This window comes from Astatotilapia calliptera, chromosome 17, assembly GCF_964374335.1.
Source record: "Astatotilapia calliptera chromosome 17, fAstCal68.1, whole genome shotgun sequence".
Classification (NCBI taxonomy): domain Eukaryota; kingdom Metazoa; phylum Chordata; class Actinopteri; order Cichliformes; family Cichlidae; genus Astatotilapia; species Astatotilapia calliptera.
This window is the reverse complement of record NC_137438.1, coordinates 4,768,282-4,793,203: the sequence shown is the minus strand read 5'-3', so window position 1 is coordinate 4,793,203 and position 24,922 is coordinate 4,768,282. Positions and strand designations below refer to the sequence as shown.

The 24,922-nt window shown below is 42.0% G+C and overlaps 1 protein-coding gene across 3 annotated transcripts in view; it reads left to right on the top strand.

Annotated features, from left to right (window-relative positions):
* cdk17 (cyclin dependent kinase 17) overlaps positions 1-24,922 on the top strand; it is a 51,927-nt gene that overhangs the window by 16,758 nt on the left and 10,247 nt on the right. For 2 of the 3 annotated variants that reach the window (XM_026146066.2, XM_026146067.2), the window contains exons 2-3: positions 10,719-10,863; positions 14,076-14,240. In XM_026146066.2, coding sequence (XP_026001851.1) covers positions 10,737-10,863; positions 14,076-14,240 — 292 coding nt within the window. In that variant the 5' untranslated portion in view covers positions 10,719-10,736. Of the gene's footprint in view, positions 1-10,718; positions 10,864-14,075; positions 14,241-23,928; positions 23,948-24,922 lie in introns of those variants that run through there. The other variant, XM_080291356.1, reaches the window with a different exon arrangement.

Here is a 24,922-nt window from a genome sequence, read left to right as displayed (position 1 = left end):
CAAAAATGACATGTGAGATATGAAAATCACTTTTGTTTAAACATGCTGGTCAAAAGCAGTTGGTGTCTCAGTCAGGAGCAGCTGCACTGTCAGGAAAATTTGTAAAAACCATCTGATGTTTAAAATAAGCATATCCTGTTTTTGCTCATTTTGGGGCAGTTTTATATCTTTGCAGTACGATTCTGAGCGGTAAGTTACTTACAGTACAGGGCTGCAGGTAAGACCCCAAGCAGACAGGAGCAAAATAGATTAGAGCCACCTAAAAGAATCAATGCTGGTTTAAGTGTACACTATATTTAGAACATCTTTATCACTTTACGTAGCGTCAGACAGCTCTTTCCAACAAAGAAGTAAAGCTGTTAGATACCTCCAGACCCCAGTGACAAAAAAGTCACTTTATCTCATAAAACACAGCAGTTTTCTGCTACTGCTTCCTCTGTTATTAGTTAGGTGGTGTTATTGTGTGGCTTTGGTATTTTAATTGGTTAGTTGACTAACCAAAGCCACACAACTGTGCAAAAGTGAAAACCTACAATTTCTTCAAGGTCTCCTATTTTTTATTAACAACGTTTGGTGGATTTGAAAAGAGCAACACTTAGAATTTTAACATTAATTTAGCTTCTAACGCCAAACTTTGAGCTGTTCCTCATTGTTGCCCCAGAGCTGCGTCTCCCAGGTTGCTGCAGGAAATCTTTGAAAGCTAATTTAAGTTTAAGGAAAATGTTGATCTGTCTGTGCCAAAACATGTGAAGACTTTATTGCAACATCAAACTTCCGTTTATATGTGCAAACTTTTCTAATTATCAATTGAGAAACGGTGCTAAGGTGGACCTGAGAGGTCAAATACACTGCAACTTAAGAAAACATCTGCACATAGAAAAAGTGTTGCAAAAGCACCCAAAAAGTTGAATACAACAAAATGGAAGTAGGAAAAAAAAGCAAATCTCAAAACACAACTAAGGTTTTATTGGGGAGACGATAACGTGACGGGACAGCTGTGAAAGTGAAGGAAACTGGTTTCAAAAAAGGAGAGGGTTGGTCAGTGTATGATGCAGGTAATGGGTTTTAATCACACACGTCACATAATACTATAGATCGGGGTAGGCAACTTGAGGCCTCGACTGCCGGTGTCCTGGGATTTTAGATGTGTCCTTGATACAACGCAGCTGATTTAAATTGCTAAATGACCTCCTCAACATGTCTTGAAGTTCTCCAGAGCCCTGGTAAAGAACTAATCATTTGATTCAGGTGTGTTGACACAGGGAGATATCTAAAACCTGCAAGACACCAGAACCCAAGGCCTGGAGTTGCCTACCCCTGCTATAGATACATATTCACTGTTAGCACTTTACTGTTAGCTTCACACATTTTTTTTGTTTTGTTTTGTTCTATTGAGAAAACCCCTTAGGAGCAAGCACTCGGTGACAGTGGGAAGAAAAAACTCCTTTTAAACAGGAAGAAACCTTTGACAGAACTTGACTCAAAGAGGAGCAGCCATCTGCCCCAACCTCATTTGTGAAGGTTGGGGCTGAACTGAAATTGTGCTGAACTGAAATTGTACACAGCATCCTCTTAGCATATACATTTTGCGACTGAGAGCCTGTGGACATGCTTCTGTTCCTCTGTATATTATTTTAGAGATGGAAGCAGAAACATGGTTATAGACTCTCGTTACATCACATTTTATCTAAATTGGAGCATTTTCAGTCACAATGTACAGTACAACTCACTTAACACATGGCACAACAGATTACAGATCACTTCGATTTGCTGCTGCAAGAAGTTCTTTCTTCTTTTTCCGATCATACTACATTCTTCCTGTTACTCAGCACTCTGAAGTGCTGTGATGGTGCATTAACATTAGCATTGCAAATGACCATGTGGGTGATTCTGGTGTCAACTAGAAAAGCTAACTTCAATCTCACTTCACTTTTTATCCCCACCGAAACCGTTCTCACTTGTTCCTGTTTTCCTCCTACATCTCTTCATCACCCAAAGGCATGCTTTCACTCATGCTCATTGGTCATTTCCCATTCATTAACATTGCAAGCTTTTGTGCACTTGCAGGCACACACATACAGGGTTATTTCAGCTCTGCCCTCTGGGTCAGTCATGCTGAAGCTCCTTTTTTCAGTTTTTAGACAAACAAAACAAAGGGTCTTTCAGTGAAAAGCGCCCACTGCGCTGGGCAATAGCACTGATGCTCTCTGTGTGTGTGTGTGTGTGTGTGTGTGTGTGTGTTTTCTTATAGGCTCACAAACACATACTTGTGACTGTACTCAGTAGGCTTTAGATAAAATGCGTGCTTGAAAGCTGATGACAGTGCTAATAGTTTTGCAGTGACGCTATGCTTGCAGATCAGAATAATTTTTCTTTAATTAATTTTCGTTGGTGTTTAAAAGCCTCCAAAACAAAGATTGGCAGATTTCAAAGTGGTTTTAGTGAGATGTAGGGATTCATCCACCCTGTTGGCTTTAGGGAAGGGACATCCTTTCATCTGTTTGAAGTCTTTGTCCTCGTGCACATCGTGTAAGACAGATGGTGGTACTTTGATTGTAACGTATACCAGCAGTGTGAGGGGAAACTCCCTGGTGTCTGTGTGCGCCCTGCTGTGATCTGATGATATGAGTGGTGTAAGGAAGCCCGAGGCAGACATGCGCATCTTTTATCCTAAGTGGTAAATGAAGGAAAATGAAAAGTCAGCACCTGCGCGAGGTTGGATTTCGCCTTCGAGCTTTGTTTTGGGCGATTTGTATTTTGTTTTCCATATAAACTTGTCCGACTATGGCGCTTGTCACCATCTCATTCAAAGAGCTGTGACTTCCACCATCTGTAGGCAGCGAGCAGCCTGCAAATGTGGGAGAAATGGAGCAGAGAGCCAGATAGATGTCACTCGACAATTGAATTATTACACAATCTGCAAATAAAGGAAATGTTGTGAAACAGATGCGGTGTTAGATAATGTGAACGGTTTGGATGACGGCAACGTTAAGCTTACGTGTCACATCAAAGATTACAGGCCACTTTGATCAACGCTATACATAAAAGGAGAAAAGCAAAGAGTGACTAAATGAGTAATACTTGGGCTTCTCCATGTTCCTAGCTTTAAAACCTAAGCTACAAGACACTTTTTTTTACATGTAGAAAACTAAAGAAATCTTCCAAAATTGATATGTACTGTATTTTCTATCAAATGTCATTCACTGTGAGCACAAAGCTTTGTGGTGCCTTGCCTGTGCCTGCTTTTGGCAACGACTCTAAGCCCGTTTTCTGTGGAAATGCAGGAAACTGGTTCTAATTTAGGCACCAGCATCGACACCACAGTAGTGGAGGTAAAAGAGGAGTATTTGTATTTGTTAGGGATCATTTTTAGTAAGTGCGTACGCCAAAAAATTCAGGCTACATATTTGACCTTCAAAAGCTCTTAAGTAGCTATAATTATTATTGTAGTTCATATAAAGCTAAATTAAACAGAAACATGTATAATTATCCAGCCAGCCAAATTTTAGTGGTTAACATAATCCCAAATTTTTACAGATATTTAAAAATAAACATCCCGTCCTCTAAAATGTCCCAAATAGATGGCATCATCTGGACAATGGATTAAATATGAATGGTTTGCTTACTGACTGCTTTGTCTGGTTCTGTCTAGCAAGTGTAGGAATGTTTAATCATTTAGTTTATTCACCATATGCATTTCTAATTTTGAACACAAGCATTTTTGGGATTTTAAAAAACAGAAATAAAAGGTAAAATCTGAACGTTTTGGTTTTGTATCGGGAGATTTTGCTGTTTTAGACCATTTACATCAGTACCAAGTTATTACTGTGTCCCATTGAGACTTTCTGTTTTGTAAGAATGGCCTAGTCAAAAGGCAGTTCATCACACAAACCCAAAAGCTCACACAATGACTCGATAATCCTTGAGGGATGAACCACAAATAAAACTTAATCATTAATAAGCAGATCAGTGTGGCATGTGACATCACTTTCCCGTTTGGGTCCCGTTCAGTCCTGGCTCCTTTATGTCCACTCTCCAAAAAGAAACTGATGATTTTATCTATTTTAAAAGCAGTTGTGATTCTCATATGAGAGGCTCTATTTTGAGAAACTGCTTTAACAATATTAGCTGTTGTTTTTCCCTTTGAGAAGAAGCGGTGCTGGTGACTATTTAACCTTCTGTTCAACTCTCCCTCTGTTCATTGTTCCTGCTCCGATTCTGTCACGTCTGTAAACATTTATAGAACGGAGAGGAGTATTAAAGGACAGCTCGTTTTTGACATAAGCTGATAAAAATAGCATCTGATGGTGTTTGTACAACAGCTTAGGCTCTGAAGCGTATGCACAGACTTCAAAAAATTGACATAAGTATAGTTAATGTTTTTAGTAGGATCAGAATTCACTTTGACAGTAAATGATAAGCTGAAACTAAATAATTCCTCTTAAATAATGGCCTTGAGAACAGGGCTTCAGTTTGGGGAAATGCAGTCAGTGACTGCGTGAATTAGGGAACAAACAATATTAATAACAGGAACGGCAATGTCACTGAATAAATCCTGTTTAAATCCTCCATTTAGTTGTGCTGTAAATATTCTGCACACCAGCTGTTAGTCTGTTGTGCTTGATGTGTTATCTGCCCCGAGTGGTTGATCCACACATTACCAAGTGGGACTGGAAGCAAATGGACTGAGTGAACTTGAAAATGTATGTGTCTGATTTAGAGCAGATAGCAAGAAAACAGTGGTCCATTCTAGGGTACTGAGGGAGGATTCACACAGATGGCTTTCAGCTTTCAATGCTCTCGCTTCTCATTCACTTTGAATGGAGTGACATCATGTGTTGCCAAACTGAGTGTTGGATCCCATGCTTTGTTTTGCTCCCTCTGATTGAAATTCAACATAAACAAATGCTCCAGCATGGCAAGTAGCCAGTAAGATCACATCATACAGACATCATTTTTTTCTGCTGTTAATTGCATTAGAAAGTTTAATTGCTGGATAGCGCTACACGGTGACCTTTTCTTGATGTGTTGAGCTTATATGCAGACATGCAGGAAATGTCTTCTGTATTAGTTAGCCGAATTTTATTTTAAAAAACTAATTTTCAAGGGTTTTTTTTATACTTATAGAGAGAGCTGCAAAATTATCACATAATTAAACTGGAGGGGCGGCAAGATGCATACGATTTTAAGTATAATAGTTGGGATTGTGCTGCAGTTGCCTGTTATTGGACTTGGAGCAAAAGGGAAATGGACTGATTCTTATATAGTGCTTTTCTCCTCTCCCAGAGGACTCAAAGCGCTCTATACAACATGCCACATTCACCTATTCACACGTGGACTGTTTCGAGTGCTTTCTAACTACCATTAACACTCCGATGGAGAGATGCATTGGAGAGCAACTTTTATATCCTTGGGTTTAATATCTTTCCCAAGGATATTTGGCATGCAGAGAGCCATGGATTGAACCACCGACCTTCCGATCAGTAGATGACCTGTTCTACCTTCTGAGCTACAGACACCTCAGTTATACTTTTCCTTATTTCCTTATTGTGAAACACATGTAGAATTACTCAGCGGGTTAAAAGTAGCTTATATTAAACATGGCCAGAGTTTTAAATACTCAGGTGACCACATGTAGAAGGAATTCCCTGTGCAGCAAAAACTGAAGGCTCAGCTTCAGAAAGTATTTTCTACTCTTACTGTGATGTCAGTCAGAGTGGATATTCCTAATATGGTCATTGCAGGTTGTACCCACCGACTGTTAAAACCTTTTATTTGCGAGTGGCAGTCAATCAGAAGGAAGGTGGAGCTGAAACAGCTTGAAGGCCCTTGATAGGATTGTTTTATACTTTGAACCATGCAACAGTGTTGTAATAGAATTAACAATAAACATATAGGCTATGTAAAATCCCCCCTTTAGTATTGCAGGACACCCTAGTATGCCATAAAAACACAGTTAAAAGGAAAAACATACACTCATCATGTAAGCTTAACTGGGTAGGCTCTAAAGAGCACTTGTTTTTAGTGAATAAATATTGTGTAATTACAATGAGAACATGGACTAGCAGGATTTGGGAATCACACTTCAGTGGTCACCGGGAGTGCTAGCAGTTTCAATTCCCAAGCCTGTGATATGCTAAATTGTAGCTACTGAAACCAAACCTAATTTCAGGCTGGACACCCCCACCCCGACCAGCGAATCTTTCTTGACAGTACTGTACACGCTTGCAGTCACTTGGGTGATTTCATGGCTCTTAACCAAACACAAAGGCTCCATTATGGCTCCGCTCACTGAAATAAACTCACTTTCTCTCCCCTATTCCTTCTCGCCCATTTTGTCCTCTTCCATCTCCTCCCACTCTTCCGCCTCTTTAAATTCACACTTTCACCCACTTCTCTCTGAAATCAAATCTAAAGCCATATTTTCCATTTTGTTACCTCATTCTCGTGTGGAAGTGGGGGAAGACGGAAAGAAGGGGAAATAAGGCAAGGAAGACGAGGAATCGAGGAGAATGCGAGTATAATAATTAGCCCAGTAATTAGGTCTCGTCCCTAGTTCCCCCTCCCACCTTCCTGTCCTTTGAAGTTCCCTCCTCCAGACTACCTTGGATGCACTTGGGAGGCATCCAAGAGGAATGGGGGATCACAGGTGTGTGTGTGTGTGTGTGTGTGTGTGTGTGTGTGTGTGTGTGAGAGAGAGAGAGAGAAAGAGTGGGGGGTTTTTTTTGCAATGCTGATGATGAAAAAGAGAGAAAGTTGTGGTGCACTCCCTCAGTGTCTTTCTGTCATTGGCAGATTGCTTGTTTTTTATGTTGAAACCCCCCACCCCCGTCTCTCACTCACTCACACACACACACACACACACACACACACACACACACACACACACACACACACACACACACACACATCACTCATATGTGCCAGATGCTGTATTTTCAACACACACAGATTCAGACACACACACACACACACACAGATTCAGACACACACACACGTCACATGAGGTTCTTTGTTTTGGTTTGCTGCAGAGATAAAACCCGGCTCTGTTACACTTCTCTGTAAGGGAGACAAAGAGCGCTTATCTCATAACACTGAATGTGTGTGTCTGAGGGAGAGAATGCGTTTGTGTGAGTGTTTTCCAATGCAGTCATTTTATTTATGCATTGAAAAAATATTTTTTTCTTTAACTAGCTGGATTTTCAGTGTACTTAAGTCTGTTTTTTTGTTTTGTTTTGTTTTGTTTTGTGGGGGGTTTTCCCTTGTGGATCTGTGTCTGTAGTCATGAGATCTACATGCTGATTTAGCCACCAGGGCTAGCATGACACACTTCCTCTTGAAAAGGAGGCTAATCACACGTTAAAAGATTTAAGTTTAAAGTTCAACACAAACCCACTATAGATGGATTGGATGGGAAATTATTCTAAAAAATGCTAAAGCAATAAATAAAAGAAGTTGCCAAAATAAAACTCTAATATCTCTGTGAGCAGTACCTTAGCATGTTTGCAATAGCTCAACTATTTTTTTAGTTCTAATACAGCCAGAGCTGGGTGGCAACAGTGGGGGTGGCAAAAACTGTCCAATAGTAGGAACAAATGCTAAAAAATAGAAAATATACTTTGGTGACTCACATGAGTAAAGTCTTTTTAAGAAACAACATCCATGCACGCACCAATCAGTCCATCCTTTTTATCTGTTTATCTGAGCCTGGGTCGCAGGGAGCAGCAGCCTAAGCAGAGAAGAGGGGACGTCCCTCTCCTCAGCCACCTTATCACCTCCAGCTTATCCAGGGGAATGCCGAGGCATCCCCAGTCCAGCCGAGAGATATAACCTCAACCTGCTCCTTTCTGTGTGGAGTAGTGGTTCTACTTTGAGGACCTCTCAATTAGAGCAGGGCAATATGACCAAAAATATTTATACTTTATTATATTATAATTTTATACATTTGAAAGTTTGCGATAACAATATAACTGACGATATAATTGACACTAGACAAAATACTTTACAACTCCACAACTTTATTAGTGCAAAAAACCCCAAAAAAACATCAATGTATTTTCACTGTTTTTATGTGCATTAAAGTTATGTGAAAATTTAACAGTGCAAATGCAAAATCCTTGCTGACAGTTTAACCAAAAGGCATTTCCAGTGGAAATTAGCCAACATATCCTCAGCATAACCATGTATAATATCTGCAAAACTTAAAAACAGGTTATACACACACAATACGGTAATATTATGATGAAGCACAGTACGTATCACTCCGCGAGGCTCCGCCTACGATAGCCGTAATGCTCAAACAATCCATCAAGCTGTGCAGGTTCGTAGCTTAGCAAAGTCGTACTAAAACATTTGACAGATTTTCGAGCGCCGTGTACGACATAAAATCATTTCAAGGTCAGTAAACACAACCAGAATTCATACATAAGGCGCACGGGATTATAAGGGACTCTGTCGATTTTCAGAAAAATCAAAGGATTGATTTTAAGTGTGCCGTATTTTCCAAAAAACACTGTAATAACGACGGCCTGCTAGCATGCTCTACCAAAAATAGTGCTTTGTTGTGTATCTGACAGACGAAAGCTAAACCAGTTCCACACCACTGAAGTTGCAGCATTTTTACAAACCAATTCTGGTTCATCCGTTTCATTCAACGATCCGCTTTCGTCCTTCTCATGCTCCGTCGCCACCATGCTTTTTTTTTCTCGCCATGTGCGTATGAAACCAAAGGCACTGCGCATGCGCGTTTTACCCATATTCTATCGCGATATTTCATTTTCTTATTGTTGCCCAACATTATACCGGTATTACTGTGAACAGTATGATATGGCCCAGCCCTACTCTCAACTGCACTCTTTACTGTCTCTGAGTAAGAGGCCGGCCGCCTTTCAGATAAAGCTCATTTTCACTGTTTGTTTCTACAATCTTGTTCTTTTGGCGACTACCTAAAGCTTGCGACCATAGGTTACGGTTGTAGCTCGACTGGTAGATTGACGGCTTTGCTTTTGTACTCAGCTCTCTTTTCAACACGAGGGGGCGGCGGAGCGTCTTCATCACTGCAGCTGACGGCGCGGTTTCCTTGGATTGGGCCAACGCGTTGATGCAGTGCGGCCCCAAGCACGGGCGATCTGCAGTAACTCGCTAATGGAGATTTGTCGCGTTAATGCGGTTATGGCGGTAACGTCATTTTAACAAGATTAACGCTGACAGCACTAAAAATAACACATAACACAATTAATGAACAGAAGAAAAGTTATGCAAAATTTTGGCACTTATTTAGTTTCACTTCAGTGTTTTTTACTGACATTCATGGTCGTGATTGTTTCTGCTTCCTGCCTTTTCATTTTTAGTCTTTGCATCTTGTTAGCCAAACTGTATGGAGTAAACAAAAACATTGTTTTTTGTTGGAGGAAAGCATGTATTGTAACTGAGAACACTTGAGAGCTTGGTAGGTGTAACGTTTTTACCTGCTGCTTACCTGGTAGACCCACAGTGAACTAAGTGTTCCTAAAGTTATTTTGCATAAATTATTTTAAAAAATATTTTATTTTTGTATTATTTTGCATAATTATATTGTCAGTAATATTGTAATTTGACACAGACAGTGGTACTCCAGTCAGACCTTCAACAGCCTTTAACCTGCTCTGTTTTGTAGCAAAACGTCTGTGTGATGTTGATGTGCGAACGGCATCACTAAATGTTGGTTAGCATTTACTGATAGCAAAGGGGGCGAGATCAGTGTTATAGCCAAGATTAAATAGTTTTTAATCTTCAGCATTTATTGATCACACATCACTGCAGTCTGGGATGATGCTGCAATATATATTTTTCTCAGGCCTAGTTAACGCACAAAACAAACATTATGGTTTTGTGTTGGTGAGGTTACAGTCACATGTGCTGATATTGACTGAAGCCATTTTCGCTGTGCGGTGTCATGGATGATGTATTAGTGAAGGTGCGCGTGTGTGTGTGCGTGCGTGCGTGGACAGGCAGATGGGGTCTCCTGAGTATGAAGGGAGCTAACGACCTTGAGAGAGAAATGAAAAGAGAGGCATGGTGACGGCAGGGGTTAGCGTGTTTTGTGCCGAGGGTCAGGCAGCATGGGCAGGGCATTTCTGCTGCCGCTGCTTCCTCACTGCATTTCCTCCACTCAGCCTGCCTCATAAGTGCACGCACACATACTCACACTCATGCACACGCACACATTGACGAGGCGATACCGCAGCGACACAATGAACACGATCTGGCTTCAGGCAGATTGAGCAAGGTGTTTCCTGTGACCTGAACAACTGCTGCGTCAACAGAAATACATTCGTCTGGAACAACACTGGCAGGCGCTCGCAGCCGTGCACAGCGTGTACGTGTGTCTCGGCAAACTGATTTGACTCTGTCAATTAGCGCTCATTAATTTCTCCTCGTTTGAATGCGTGAGCGTGTGTGTAAGTGAAAACAGCTGTGTTCAAGTGCATGATGGTCATCCTTTATTCATGCTTCGTTCATGGTTTATTCATGTACTGTTGAAGCATTTGCAAAGTGAATGAATATTGGATTAAAAGGAGCTTTGAGTTATTCATGAGCGGAGATATTTTGGACTGTACGGGTGCTCACAAAATCTTCAACATCGCACAAGAATGCACAAAATAACAGCACAGATGAAAGCAGTCTTCTAAATGTTGCATTCTTTTGTAGCTGACTCTGTGTTTTTGTGTGTCCTGCAGGCCGCACATTGCCCTGTTATGGAAAAGATGAAGAGGATTAAGAAGCGTCTGTCATTAACACTCCGCCCCAGTCAGACCATCGACGAGTCTCTGTCAGAACTGGCTGAGCAAATGACCATTGAAGATGGTGGCACCAAGGACAACGGTATTCACCTTTTCTTTTTACAAATCCTTTTCTAAAAAAGATATGAACGTATAGAAATGTTGAAATACAAAAGAACAAAATGGTAAAAACATATTTTAGTTGCAGTGAATAAAATGAGGATGATTCATTTTAAAAGGGTTACAATTCCATTAAAAAAATCTCTGATTTGAGTCCCTGCCTGATCTGCACCAGCGTAGAAAATTCTACCAGTCTGATTTTTCTAAGTGTTTTCTTGTGCATGCCCTTCAGCTGATATGTAAAAGCTAGAAGGACACGGGGGTTTTGTATCTCGACATCTCTCAGGGACTTCTAAATTATAAATCTCTGAAGCTGATGAAGACAAAGTTCAGCATGTGTGTCAGTAACAGTTGTAAAGGCCTTCCTCCAAGTACCTCTCTACCGAGTTATGTAAGAGGAGTAAGAGCAGAGCACTTAAAGACACACACACACACACACACACACACACACACACACACACACACACACACACACACACACACACACACACACACACACACTGAGAGCTTCTCAGACGATCAGAAAGTAGTCCATAGTGAATGATCATTCACAGACATCCAATCTTTTTCTGCTTTTCCCTCATATGTGCTACACCACGTCTCCAGTGAACCTTTGGGTTGATAGACACATGACCATAAGTGGCTGCTGCTTTTGATTGACAGCTGTCAGGATAAATGAACATTAATCACTTCATTAATGTGTACTTAGTTTGTAACTTTTTTTTGGTGTGACAGCATCATGATTGAAACGTTAGCAAAATCCATCCGCTCACAGTTGAAAATGGATGGAGGATGCACTAAAGGACTTTGTTGGAACTTTCTGTTCCCATCAATCGAATCAAGTGCAGAATGAAACAGTGTCTGATGTTTTTGTATGTATGTTAAAGGTCCATATGGGAGAAAGTGTTTTGTAATGTTTTCTTAGAGGAAAGGGAACTTAATTGTTGTGAGAGAGCCCCACATTATGCTTTCAAATATTTGTATACTTGGCCATTTTTCCCTCAGTATTACAATCCTTTTTTTCCGGTTTGCTGTTGTTTCTTTTTTTTAAATTATGTCCACTTAGGTCTGTGAAGGTTCTCAGTCATCCAGGTCATTGTAGTTAAAGGAGCTTGCAAAGAAAAGCGTCTGGACTTCTTTAAGTTACTTGAAGACGTTTCACCTCTCATCCGAGAAGCTTCTTCAGTTCTAAGGGTCAAATGGTGGAGAAATGATGATGATCTCAGGAATGATGATCTCAGGAATGATAATCTCACACCAACTCTCCACCATTTGACCTTAGAACTGAAGAAGCTTCTCGGATGAGAGGTGAAACGTCTTCAAGTAACTTAAAGAAGTCCAGACGCTTTTCTTTGCAAGCTCCTTTGACTATGTCCACTTAGAAAATTATTTTAGATGCCTTTTTTTTCTTTCTAATTTTGGGGTTAGAGAAAGTCTATTCTCGTGGTTGCAGAGGCATTCCCAGAGAGTAATTCCCAAAGGGAATAGTTGGACATTGAGCAGAAAACTTAAAAACAGAAACAAAACTGCTTTTACTTTGTTTGTATTTTGACTTCGCTGTTTTATTCTAATTGCTATTCAAGCAATGAAAGGTGAATCATTTCTCAGTACTGACATCTATCATTTAGGAGTAGACTGCAAACCTCCACAGACCTTTTTTTTTTTTTTTAATCTTATTTTGAAAGCCTCTAGCCCTTCCCTTCTCTTGTTTCCCCACTGGCTGACTCACCGGTCATGTTCTTATCATGGCGATTGTCGTTATCATTCAGTTGCTTTCCCAGAGGCAATCTAGTCCCGTCCTGCAGTGGGGCATACTCTTGACTCCTCTATTTTTGACAGCAGCAGAAAGGGTACACTGCAAATACAGTTCACAGCCAAGCTTTCTTTGCATTAGCTGGCTTGACAAAGCCTAAAAACCCAGTAAAGCACAACAGTTTTGTAAATAAGACAAAAGATGAGTGCTGCACAAAACTGTTAATCTCACACAGAGCGCTAAAATAAATGTTTTAATTCCAGTTGAATTGCTACTGTTGAATTGTAAGGTGACAGCTGGACATTAGATTTCTAAAACTTTAAACTGGATTCATTTAGACATTATTACTGTCCCACAGCCTAATAAAGGCCATGTGGAAATCCCTTTATTATGTCAGCAGTTCAAGTTGAAATCAAACTCACTGATTGAACATCTATTCTTGTGTGTTTTTATCTGTTTTAGTTGCTACAATTCCAGCAATGTAAAAGAGACTTTTACAGCAGATTAGAGTTCAACAACATATAGATATTCCTGTGTCAATGTGGTGCTTCATTCAGGTTTCAGCAAGGAGCAGCTTGACATCTTGCACATATAAGACTTATTGGCCCAAAACATAATCTATATGGCACTTAGAACATGCTGTAAATTAAAGAACTTGAAAAGATGTGGCGCTTCCAGCTGAATTTAAACCACAAGAGCCACTTTCATGACACAGAAAACTCTGACTTTAAGCTCAACATAGCCCGCTAAGCCTTTAACTAGCTGTGTAGCACACCTCTCTGAACAAGAAGTACCCTCGCAACTGCAGTCTTAAGACCTAGTTGGATTAGAAGTAATAAGCAAGATAATTATGTCAGTTGATCACTTCATTTCTTAAGAAGGACCAAAATGCTCATAGAGCGTTCGCTCTCTATATCAACCTTTGTAGTCAAGGTTTGCACAGTGTGTAGGACTTCTGTGAGCATGAGGGGATCATGTTAGGTATCCCTTTGACATCATACAGAACCAAGAGCACAAAAATCTGTATAAAACAACCTGAAGTCTCAGTCTTTGACTCACGGAGTATTTGTGTGTGTGTTTATTTGTGGTATTATTCTCCTCTTAGCATAGGTTTGTCACTCTGGGCATTACATAACTCTGGAGAATATTTGATGTCGTCTCATGTTTATTTCTACCCATCTCCCTGTAATTGAGGCTGAAGGTTGGTATTTTTTAACATTTCTGGATCTCAACTTAAATGTTAAATAAAATTCTGTTGGTTCAAACAAACCTCTGCTGCACAGTATGCATGTCACATAACCAACACATTTCAAAGGTTGAAGGAGATGGGACGTGATATTCTTTGGTGCTCCGTGCGTGCACCCGAGGATTTGTGATTCCACTGTGGAGCATCTGGGTGTCATGAAATCAGACATCCTGACACTAGCTTTGTTGTGTTTCAGAGCCCTTCATGAGGAATGGCCGCCCACCCACCTCCCACAGCATGCACTCCTTTCTGCACCAGTACACCGGTTCCTTCAAGAAGCCGCCCCTGCGCCGGCCACACAGCGTCATCGGGGGCACTCTGGGATCTTTCATGGTGATGCCGCGCCATGGCAGCCGCCTGGGTGAGAACACAACACACACACACACGGATGGAAGTGAGCGATAGAAAAGCAGATGCCATCCAAGAGCAAACAGGAAACGTCTCACGATCCTGTGATTTCACATTTGCAGACAGATTCTGGGCATTAATCCCATGAACCCTTAGCAGGCTTGCTTTTTACCCAAGAGGCTGCTGGATGGGGGAACTCAGTCAAACGTTACGCAGTTTCCTGCGAGAACTGACTCATCACAGTCAAGCCTAGTGACGAGTCTCATCCTGACTGGTGGAAGTGAGATGATGTCCAGATGATTCAGAGCAGTAGCAGATTTCAAGGTTGGGGTTGAACAACCCACATGGTGGCAAAATGATTCACAGGATGTAGAAACATGGTCTGAGACGCTAATTCTAAATGTCGGTGAATACATCTTGATATTCAGTTCAAGTTCAAATAAAAGTGATGCTAAAATGTGGTATACATCATGGGACTTCCACACAGGACGTGCTGGGTTCAATGGGAGTTCAATTGAGCCACATTAACTGCGCGTTTGTCAAACTTTGTCCTCATAATCTACCGGAGCTCCCAATTTCTGTGCTTTTCTTGGTGCATCACTGTATGACACCATCCACTGAGAATAGAATAAAATAGAATAACTGGTTTCAGAGCGATGTGCTATGTGATAGCACCTTTAGACCAATTTTGTGACTAAACAGTTTTTGTATTCATGCTTGTAGGAAGTCAGAAGACCAGCTTTATGTTCTGTAGCTGGCAATCATTGAAGTTTTAATGTGTTCTCTCCTTTTGTTGTGAGTCTGTTTGTAGCATGTTGAACAAGCTGCTGATTGTTGGGCTTAAAAGATGACTGAGGACCACTAAAAACATTACCAGTTAACATTAGGATTCTACATGTTTACATGAGCATTTAGCTTAAAGCCTGTCAGAGTGGTCACAACCTGTTAATTGTTTTATATTCGTCAGTTTCAAATTTTTCAGATGGTGCCATAAACATTAAGCAAACTTTAAAATATTTTTCTTTTCAAAGTGACCCAACAGCAATAACCAGCATCTGTGCAAAGCATGTGTTCCACACAATGTTAGACATTTTACAGCTCAGGCTTTTTGCTGGTGCTTTTTCTCAGCCAGTGGAACACCAAAGGACCTGTTGAGCCTCACACTGGACCCTGGCCTAGATAGAAGGACTTGGATCTAAAAGCAGGCCAGTTAAGTAGGACATTGATGTACTGCATATTGCTGCTACACTCTGTTTGCCTTTTGGCAAAGCTGCTAATGACCACAGAGAGAAGGAAGACAAGTAGTGAGAGAGAGAGAAATGTGGCGATGTGTCAAAAGCTCTGTAGAGACAGGGAAATAAAAGAAGGATCAGTGAAAATGTTCACCAAAGAAAGCTCAATTATGGGTGGAGAACGAAATCATTCAAGGTTTTTGAGAAAGAAAGAGGTGAAGCAAGACAACCTAAAGGAAAACAATGTGGGAGGAAGATAAGAAATCAGCATAGGGGGATTTGTAAGAAAAAAAGACTGGGTTTGGTTTGGTTTAATGAGAGAAAGTAAAAATATTATTGAGAGAGGAAAAAAATGTGAGAGTTCTTGGAGAGGATGAGGGAAGACATAAAATAGCAGGAGATGATGCAGAGGTATGTGAAAGTGAAAGGAGGTTAACGGGAAAAGAAAGTAGGACAGATTAGATCATTTGAAAGCTTTGGAGAAGAAGAGGCACAACAAGGGCAGGTGGGGGGGATTCTGCTGAAGCAGTAGAGGGAATCAAATGAGCTAAACCCTTTAAAAACTTCACACACACAACAGAAAATAAGCTGGAAGAGTGAGAAATGCATAGAATAAAAACACATGAAAGGCAGAAGTGGTAGCTGAAAAATGCTGAAGTTTCTGAGAAAGAAATAAGTGTGCAAGTCAGAGGATCTGAAAAAGGGGAAAGTGGAATATTTGGAAGTTTTTCGAAGAGAAGGCGAGTTGAAAATTGGGACAAAGATGAGTGTTTGTGGAAAGACAGTAAGTGGGTTAGGTTGAGATGAGTACGAGCATTACAGGCATGAAAAATGGAGTGAAAGCTTTCTGGAATAAAGAAATTAGACAGTCTTTATCTGTAGGCACTCATTTATGAAAACACAGGAACATTCTGAGCATTTACAAAGGTATAACCCATATATATATATATATATATATATATATATATATATACACACACACATACTCAAACGCACAGTTTTTAAATTGAATGTTGCTGAAACAACAAAGGGATAAAATAATAAATCTCTGATCGAGAAATCACTCATCTTTGGAGAAGAGAGTTTATTACAGAGAAATGGCTCTTTCCAAAATAAAAGCTATACTATACGCTTCTTCTGGGCTATATTCTCAGCAGCATATTGAACATATCAGGTCCCCATAAGGAGAATCATGTGCTAACGGCTGTCTAAATGACTTCGGGTAGTTTGTAGCATGCGTGCTTGTTGTTTTTGTCTGCTTCCACTTGTCTTTGCACTAGGATGATGTCGGCGTAAATGTGCAGTCATATTTGTTGTGTTCCCACTAGTGCTGTCAGCGTAAATCTGAAATGACGTTAACGCCACAACACGGCAAATCTCCGTTAACGAGCTACCGCGGATCGCCCTGTGAGTGAGGCTGGACAGCGTCAACATGTTAACGAGCAAACTGCGCTAATGCAGTAGTTCCCACCCGTGTAATTGAGCATTGCGTGGCACATCCGACATACTGTTTTACTTTTGTCCATGACGCGCTTACCTTCAGGGTCATACTTCACATGAAGACCAAAATAGTTCCAAATGAGGGTGGGGGAGGTTCAGTTTGCCATGTTGCAAGGAGAGCTTAACTTCTGTCTTGCTAGCTTGCCCTGCGCTCAGTAAATCTGTGCTCGACAGTGCAGCCTAGGCAGAGTAGTTGAGCGCAGATCCACTGAGCTCTCAACACAGACAGCATCGTCAGATGAAAAGTTGATAAAATAAATTAAAAATTTTGTATTGTTCGATACATATGCGTACCAAACCGAAAGCACTGTATCGAACGGTTCAATATCGATACAAGTATCGTTGCACCCCTAAAAAAAAAAAATATATATATATATATATATCTCATATGTCATCAACTTAAAACAGAAGCTTCTCCTTCTAAGTAAGAGTAACTACCCATGACAGTTGATAATAGAATTCAAATAATTTGATTCATGGTTGGCCTGGCAAAACTTTAGGTTACTGTTTGAAACAAGCGTACTTTGATACTTCGTGTAAATCTGGGAGCCCCTGCTTTAAAAACAAGAGTGACTTATGCACTGTTTACAGCACAGCCAAACACGGTCATAAAGCAGGAGTCGTTTACTTTGTGGAGTTTGCAGTCCGCAGTCCCATCACTTGCAGATCTTTATTTAACTACTCATCATGCCTGTCCCTGATCAATGTTTGATCAATAAATCCAGAAGTGCAGTTAGTATTAACGTGACCAATTCTTTTCATTTTTCCATAATTTCTTCACAGTAAAAATCACTTTATTTCCCATTATAATGCTTTTTTGTGAAACAGCAGCAGTACACTTTAGAAGAGAGAGTGTGAATAGTTCAAGCTGAAATTCATGCAGTGTGAACCAACTTGAGAATTCTGGTCATGTGACAAAACGACTTAACAAGCAGACTTGGACCCATTAAAAATCCAGATAATTTTAACTGCAGTGGTATATAGTTGCATGTCTACGCTAAAGAAATCGTTTTCTCAATTATGCCCATGTTGTTGACAGAGGTTTGAGTTTTTCTGTCTGTAATTTAGACCTTACTTTACCTGCTGACAGATTTGTAGATACACGCCATCCTCAAAAGTCAGTGATGAATGGATAAATACATCTATGTACATAATTAGTCAGTGAGACTTGGAAGAACTTTGGTTGTTAAAGCACATGAAAGAGCTGATTAACAAGTGTAATGTTTGAAATATGCAAAAAATATGCATATGTTAAATATGCATATGTTATATCTGGGACTCTCCACCATTTGACCTTAGAACTGAAGAAGCTTCTCAGATGAGAGGTGAAACGTCTTCAAGCAACTTAAAGAAGTCTAGACGCTTTTCTTTGCAAGCTCCTTTGACTGAAATATGCAAAGTTAAATCTTCTTAAGAGAAACCTTGCAGTGATTTCTTTTTTTCACCCTCCTGTTTCTCCGCGCTGTGCCATTTGATGATAGTCTGCATGGTTGGAGGTGCTAACACATTGATGACAGAGAACTACTCAAAACTGTGGCTACTCATTAACTCGGTGAGCGTTTTTGTGTATGCGGAGGAGAGGGTGGGCATGTGGTTTGAACTTGAGTGTGTTTGCCTCTTTTGTGTTAGTGGTAGTTTTATTGTGGAGAAGGTAGCGATGTTGTGGCGTGGCATTTTGGGCCTCTGGGGTTATAAGGGTCTGAGAGGAGATGAATGGGAGAAGGTGGGCTCTGTGAAATAAAGCTGTACATTTTTGCTTTCATTAAGTTTGCTTTGGAGACAGACTAGTGATGATCCCCAGGCTTTACTATTTAATCATCACCCTGTGGTCACTGATGGATAGTGTTTCTGTCATATATTCTTTCTGTAAGTTTCTTGTCATGTCTTACTTTTTGTAAGACACTCGATTGATCAAACTTAATCAAACTAAATGTTTAATGGGGTGCTTGTAGCTCAGGAAGTACAGAATGGATCCGCTAAAGGGAAGGCTTGGTTTATCAATCGCTGGCTGCTCCACTCTGCAAGCCAAAGCAAGTGGGGGCAAGATACTGAGCCCCAATTTGCTCTCCAATGCATCTATTGGAGTGTGCATATATGTGAATGTTACTTAGATAGAAAAAGCATAGAAAAAAGTGCTTGTAGATCTGCACGGTGCTGGAATGGGCTGCAAGATTATGAGCATGAACCTTTGTAATAAGGTGATCATCAATCGCCCTTGATCTGGAGCTCCGTGAAAATCATGGGGTGAATGATTATCACAAAAAAGGTGGTGGATATTCCCAAAACTACATGGGAGAAGCTTGTTACACAGGGGACCACAGTCACAAAGAACATCATTTATAACATACAATGCTGTAATGGATTGAAATCTTGCAGCGCCTTAACCTGCATCACCTCATCCCCCATCACACTGAACACTGGTGCTCCACAGGGGTGTGTACTGAGCCCTCTCCTGTACTCACTCTACACCTACGACTGCACAGCCACTAACAGCTCCAACATCATTGTGAAGTTTGCGGACGACACTACAGTGGTGGGTCTTATCACCAACGGTGATGAGACAGCTTACAGGGAGGAGGTCAGCGCCCTGACCCACTGGTGTCAAGACAACCATCTCACCCTCAACATCGCAAAGACAAAGGAGTTGATAGTGGACTTCCGGAGGTGCAGAGAAGTACACACCCCCATCACCATCAACGGCGCTGCTGTGGAGAGAGTGAGCAGCTTCCGGTTCCTTGGAGTACACCTGGCTGAGGATCTTACGTGGTCAGTACACACAAACAAAACAGTGAAGAAGGCGCAGCAGCGCCTCTTCTTTCTCAGGAGACTGAAAAGATTCGGCATGAGCCCCCGCATCCTCAGGACCTTCTATCACTGTGCCATTGAGAGCATCCTCACTGGATGCATCACCACCTGGTATGGCAACAGCACCGCCTACAACTGCAAAGCTCTCCAGCGAGTAGTGCGGTGCTCTGAACGGATAATTGGAGGTGAGCTTCCCTCCCTCCAAGACATCTACAGGAAGCGCTGCCTGAGGAAAGCGGGGAGGATCATCAAGGACTCCAGTCACCCCAGCCATAAACTGTTCAGACTGCTTCCATCAGGAAGGAGGTTCTGCAGCATCCGGTCCCGAACCAGCAGACTGAGAGACAGCTTTTTCCATCAGGCCATCAGACTGCTGAACACGTCATAGACACCTCAGCTTCACTACTGGAACTTCAACATTATGCACTCCACACTGTATATAAATGCCACTTGTTTTGCACATATTCAACTCTGTATATTTTATATATTTTATTATTATTATTATTATTATTTTATTTTTTTACTATTTAATTTGTAAAAATGTGTGTATACACACACACACACACACACACACACACACACACACACACACACACACACACACACACACACGTAGGAAAATATTTAGTATACACATCCAGAAATGCATACACTATTATATATTGTACATATATTTATTAGTTTCAGGTTGGCCATTCTTGTATTTTGCTCGTTTGTGTTGTTGTGTTTGCACATCTCTGTTGCTTGTGGGGCTCGCACACAAGAATTTCACTCGCATGTGCTGTGCCAGTGTGCCTGCACATGTGATGTGACAATAAAAGTGATTTGATTTGATTTGAAGGCACACGTACAGGCCAATCACAAGTTTGTCAGTGAACATCTAAGTCAGGGGTCCCCAATCCCAGTCCACGAGGACCAGTGTCCCAGGTTTTAGATCTCACCCTGGGTCAGCACACCTGAATCAAATTCAAAATCAAATTCAAATTTTATTTGTCATGTACACAGTCATACACAGTACGATATGTAGTGAAATGCTTGGACAACTGCTCGTGATCTAAAGAAAACAAAAAAGGAAAAGGCTATGAATAAGATAGGAAATAAATATGAAAAATTAAAAAGGGTAAATTTAACTAGGAAGGAATAAAATATAAATTAAGGTTAAAAATGAAATAACTGTACAACACAAATTAGAATGAAGGGTAAATTTAACTGGGAAGAATAAGATAAAGATAAATATATAAATTAAAGTTGAAAATAAAATAACTGTACAACAAAATACACAATACACAATATAGAACTATATAAGAATGTATGAAGAAATCTAAATCTAAATAAATATATACACAATAACAGCAGCTGTACAAGTATTAACCGGAAATGAAGAATATAGTGACCAGTGTTGTGCAAAAACAAAGTCCAGAAAGTCCAGTGTGTGTGTAAGAACCATATGTGTGGGTCAGTACTGTGTGGTGGTGTGATTGTGATTGAGAGACCGTATCGCCTGCGGGAAGAAGCTCCTCCTCAGTCTCTCTGTGTTGGTCTTCAGGGAGCGGAATCGCTTTCCTGACCTCAACAGAGAGAACAGTCTGTTGTTGGGATGGCTGAGGTCCTTCACGATCTTCCTGGCCTTGGTCCAGCACCGCCTGCTGTAGATTGAGTGCAGGTCAGGGAGCTCGGAGCGGATGGTGCGCTCAGCTGACCGCACAACCCTCTGTAGAGCTCGTCTGTCCTGCATGGTGCTGTTCCCGAACCAGGTTAAGATGTTTCCCGCCAGGATGCTCTCTATGGTGCACGAGTAAAAGTTCCTGAGCACCTTGGAGGGCAGTTGGAAGTTTCTCAAGCGTCTGAGGTGGTAGAGACGCTGTCGGGCCTTTTTCACCACGGTGTTGATGTGACAGGACCATGACAGGTCCTGCGTGATGTGAACTCCGAGGTATTTGAAGCTGTCCACTCTCTCCACTGGGCACTCGTTGATGACGGGGGTCTGGTAGTTCCTCTCCTGCTTAGTGCTGAAGTCCACTATCAGCTCCTTTGTCTTACTGACGTTTAGAAGGAGGTTGTTCCTCTGGCACCAGTTCTCCAGATTCCTAATCTCCTTCAGGTAGGCCGTCTCGTTGTTATCAGAGATCAGGCCCACCACGACGGTGTCGTCAGCAAACTTGATGATGGTGGTGGAGCTGGTAGTGGCCACACAGTCATATGTGTACAAAGAGTACAGCAGGGGGCTCAGAACACACCCCTGACACATAGATGAGCTGAGTCCCAGATGCTCCAGCTTGGTAGTGAGTGTGGAGGGAATTACGGTGTTAAATGCAGAGCTGTAGTCTATGAAGAGCATTTTAACATAATTCCCCCTTCTAGTGTCCAAGTGAGTGAGTGATGTGTGGAGGAGATGAGAGATGGCATCGTCTGTGGAACGATTTGGACGGTAAGCGAACTGTAGTGGGTCCAGTGTGTCTGGTAGTGAAGAAATGATGAAGTCTCTGACCAGGCGTTCAAAGCACTTCATCACTACTGAGGTGAGGGCTACAGGGCGATAGTCATTGAGAGAAGCAGGGTGGGGTTTCTTCGGGACAGGAACAATGATGGACTCTTTGAAGCATGTGGGGATCACCGACTGAGATAAAGAGATGTTGAATATCTCAGTGAACACAGGAGCTAGCTGGTATGCGCAGTCTCTGAGGATACGACCTGGGATGCCGTCTGGTCCTGCTGCTTTCCTGGTGTTCGCTCTCTTGAAGGCTCTCCTTACTTCATGCTCGGAGATGACGAGCACGTTTCCGGTGCTGGCAGTATCTTCCTGTCTGCAGCCGTTAGCGCCGCTAACACTAGCATTGTTGGAGACCTTAGCTGCAGCCTCGAAGCGAGCATAGAAAGTGTTCAGCTCGTCTGCCAGAGTCACGGCCGCGTTCGTCATACCGGTTGTTGGTGCTTTATAGTCCGTTATTGTCCTTAGTCCCCGCCACAGGCTCCTAGAGTCACTCTGTTGGAGTTGTGACTCTAGTTTCCTCCCGTAGCGCTGCTTCGCCTCTTTCACCGCCCTCCGCACGTTATATGACGCGGCTTTGTACGGGTCCATGTCCCCCGTCATGAGTCCCGTGTTGTAGGCAGCGGTGCGGGATCTCAGAGCGTCGCGGATGGTTTTATCCACCCACGGCTTCTGGTTGGGAAACGTTGTGATAGTCTTTGTCTCCACGGTATCATCCGCTAGTTTCCCGATGAATCCCACAACCGCTTCCGTAAACACGTTGACGTCATCGTCGGAGCTGTTTCTGAACATGCCCCAGTCTGCGTCATCGAGTGCGTCCTGTAACGCGGCCACCGATTGATCCGTCCAGCGCGCGACCTTCCTCTGAACCGGAACTTCCTGTTTCAGCCTTTGTTTGTATTTTGGCATGAGGAAGATGGCGGCGTGATCAGATTTGCCAAACGGGGGGCGGGATTGTGCCTTGTAGCCGTCCTTGACCGTAGTGTAGCAGTGGTCCAGTGTCCTTTCACCCCTGGTGGGGCAGGTGATGTGTTGATAAAAGTTCGGCGCTGCGCGTTTGAGGTTGGCGCTATTAAAGTCCCCCGTCACAATAAGCGCAGCGTCCCGGTGTTGTGTCTGGTGCTGTGTGAGTGCCTCATGCAGCTCGCATAAGGCGGTGACCGTGTCCGCTTGTGGTGGAATATAAACGGCACTTACAATGACCGATGTAAATTCCCGAGGTAGATAAAAAGGACGACACATGATGGACAGTAGTTCCAGATTTGGTGTGCAGGAGCGTGTGAGAGGAACAACGTTCGCACTGTTGCACCAGTTGTTGTTCACCATTAAACACACGCCGCCTCCCCTTGACTTCCCCGAGTCCCGTGTCCTGTCCATGCGGTGAACCGAGAAGAACTCGGCCGGCTGGATGGCGTGGTCCGGCACCGCTGGGTTCAGCCATGTCTCGGTGAAGCAGAGGAGATTGCAGTCCCGAATGTCTCTCTGGAACTTTATCCTGGCCCTGAGGTCGTCAAGCTTGTTCTCCAGTGACTGGACGTTGGCGAGCAGGATGCTAGGCAGAGGTGTGCGGTGTGCACGAGCTCTCAGCCTGTTCCTGACGCCGACTCGCTTCCCTCTAGGCCGCCGCCGCTTCCCTTTGTTCTCCCTCGAGATCTCACTCGGCCAGCTCGGATCCGGAGTTAAAAACTTCGAATTGTGAGTACATTGTTTACCAATAGAAACAAGAGTGTCACTGTCATACCTAATGTACCCAATGGTGATGATTTTGCCGATTTAGAAACGCTGAAAACTAACTTAAAAAACAAAGACAAAGAAAAAGTGGTCGGAGCAGTCGTGACGGCAGCCGACCTCACCGGCGCCATCTTATTTAGTGCATGATTAGTTCTTTACCAGGCCTCTGGAGAACTTCAAGACATGTTGAGAAGGTCATTTATCCATTTAAATCAGCTGTGATGGATCAAGGACACATCTAAAACCTGCAGGGACACCGGCACTCGTGGACCGGGATTGGGGACCCCTGATCTAAGTGTTTCAGAGAAGGCTTGGGAGAAAGTGCTGTGGTCAGATGAAACCTGTGTTGTGGATGAGCTTCACTTTTTCACCTGCCTGAACTAACTCTATTTTTGGGTAATAATGTGATAGCACTGCCAGCTGTTGCTGTTCTTCTTCTTTTCCTTCTTTTTCTTCTCCTGCTTCATTTTCTTGCTCACCCAACACAAGATCAGTTCACAAGTACATTTCTCACTGATTATTGTACTTGAGATGGCCAAAAATCTCATCAGCTGCATTATGTTTAGCAGATGTGTTTATGGTGATTTATCAAATGTCACGATTTAAAAGTCTGAACAAGATTATCCCATCGCCCACCAGGCAACGCTTTGAATATCTGCTGTTGGTTACTTCTGAATGAAGCTACAGAGCCATAAAAAATAAATGTCTAAAATATGGTAATATGTGCTTCTAAATGACATATCTTATGCATGAACACAAAGCAACTGGGACATACTACCTCAGGCTTTATAAGATAGATTTGCAACTCAACTTTTTATCCCTTCTTACTTATAGTAGAAACTGCGCTCTTTTTAGTTTATTGACTTATCCTTTAAGAAATTTAGCTTTGGGTGTTTTCTTCTTTGTTTTTCCCTTTTTTTTTTTTTAAGCAACAGATAA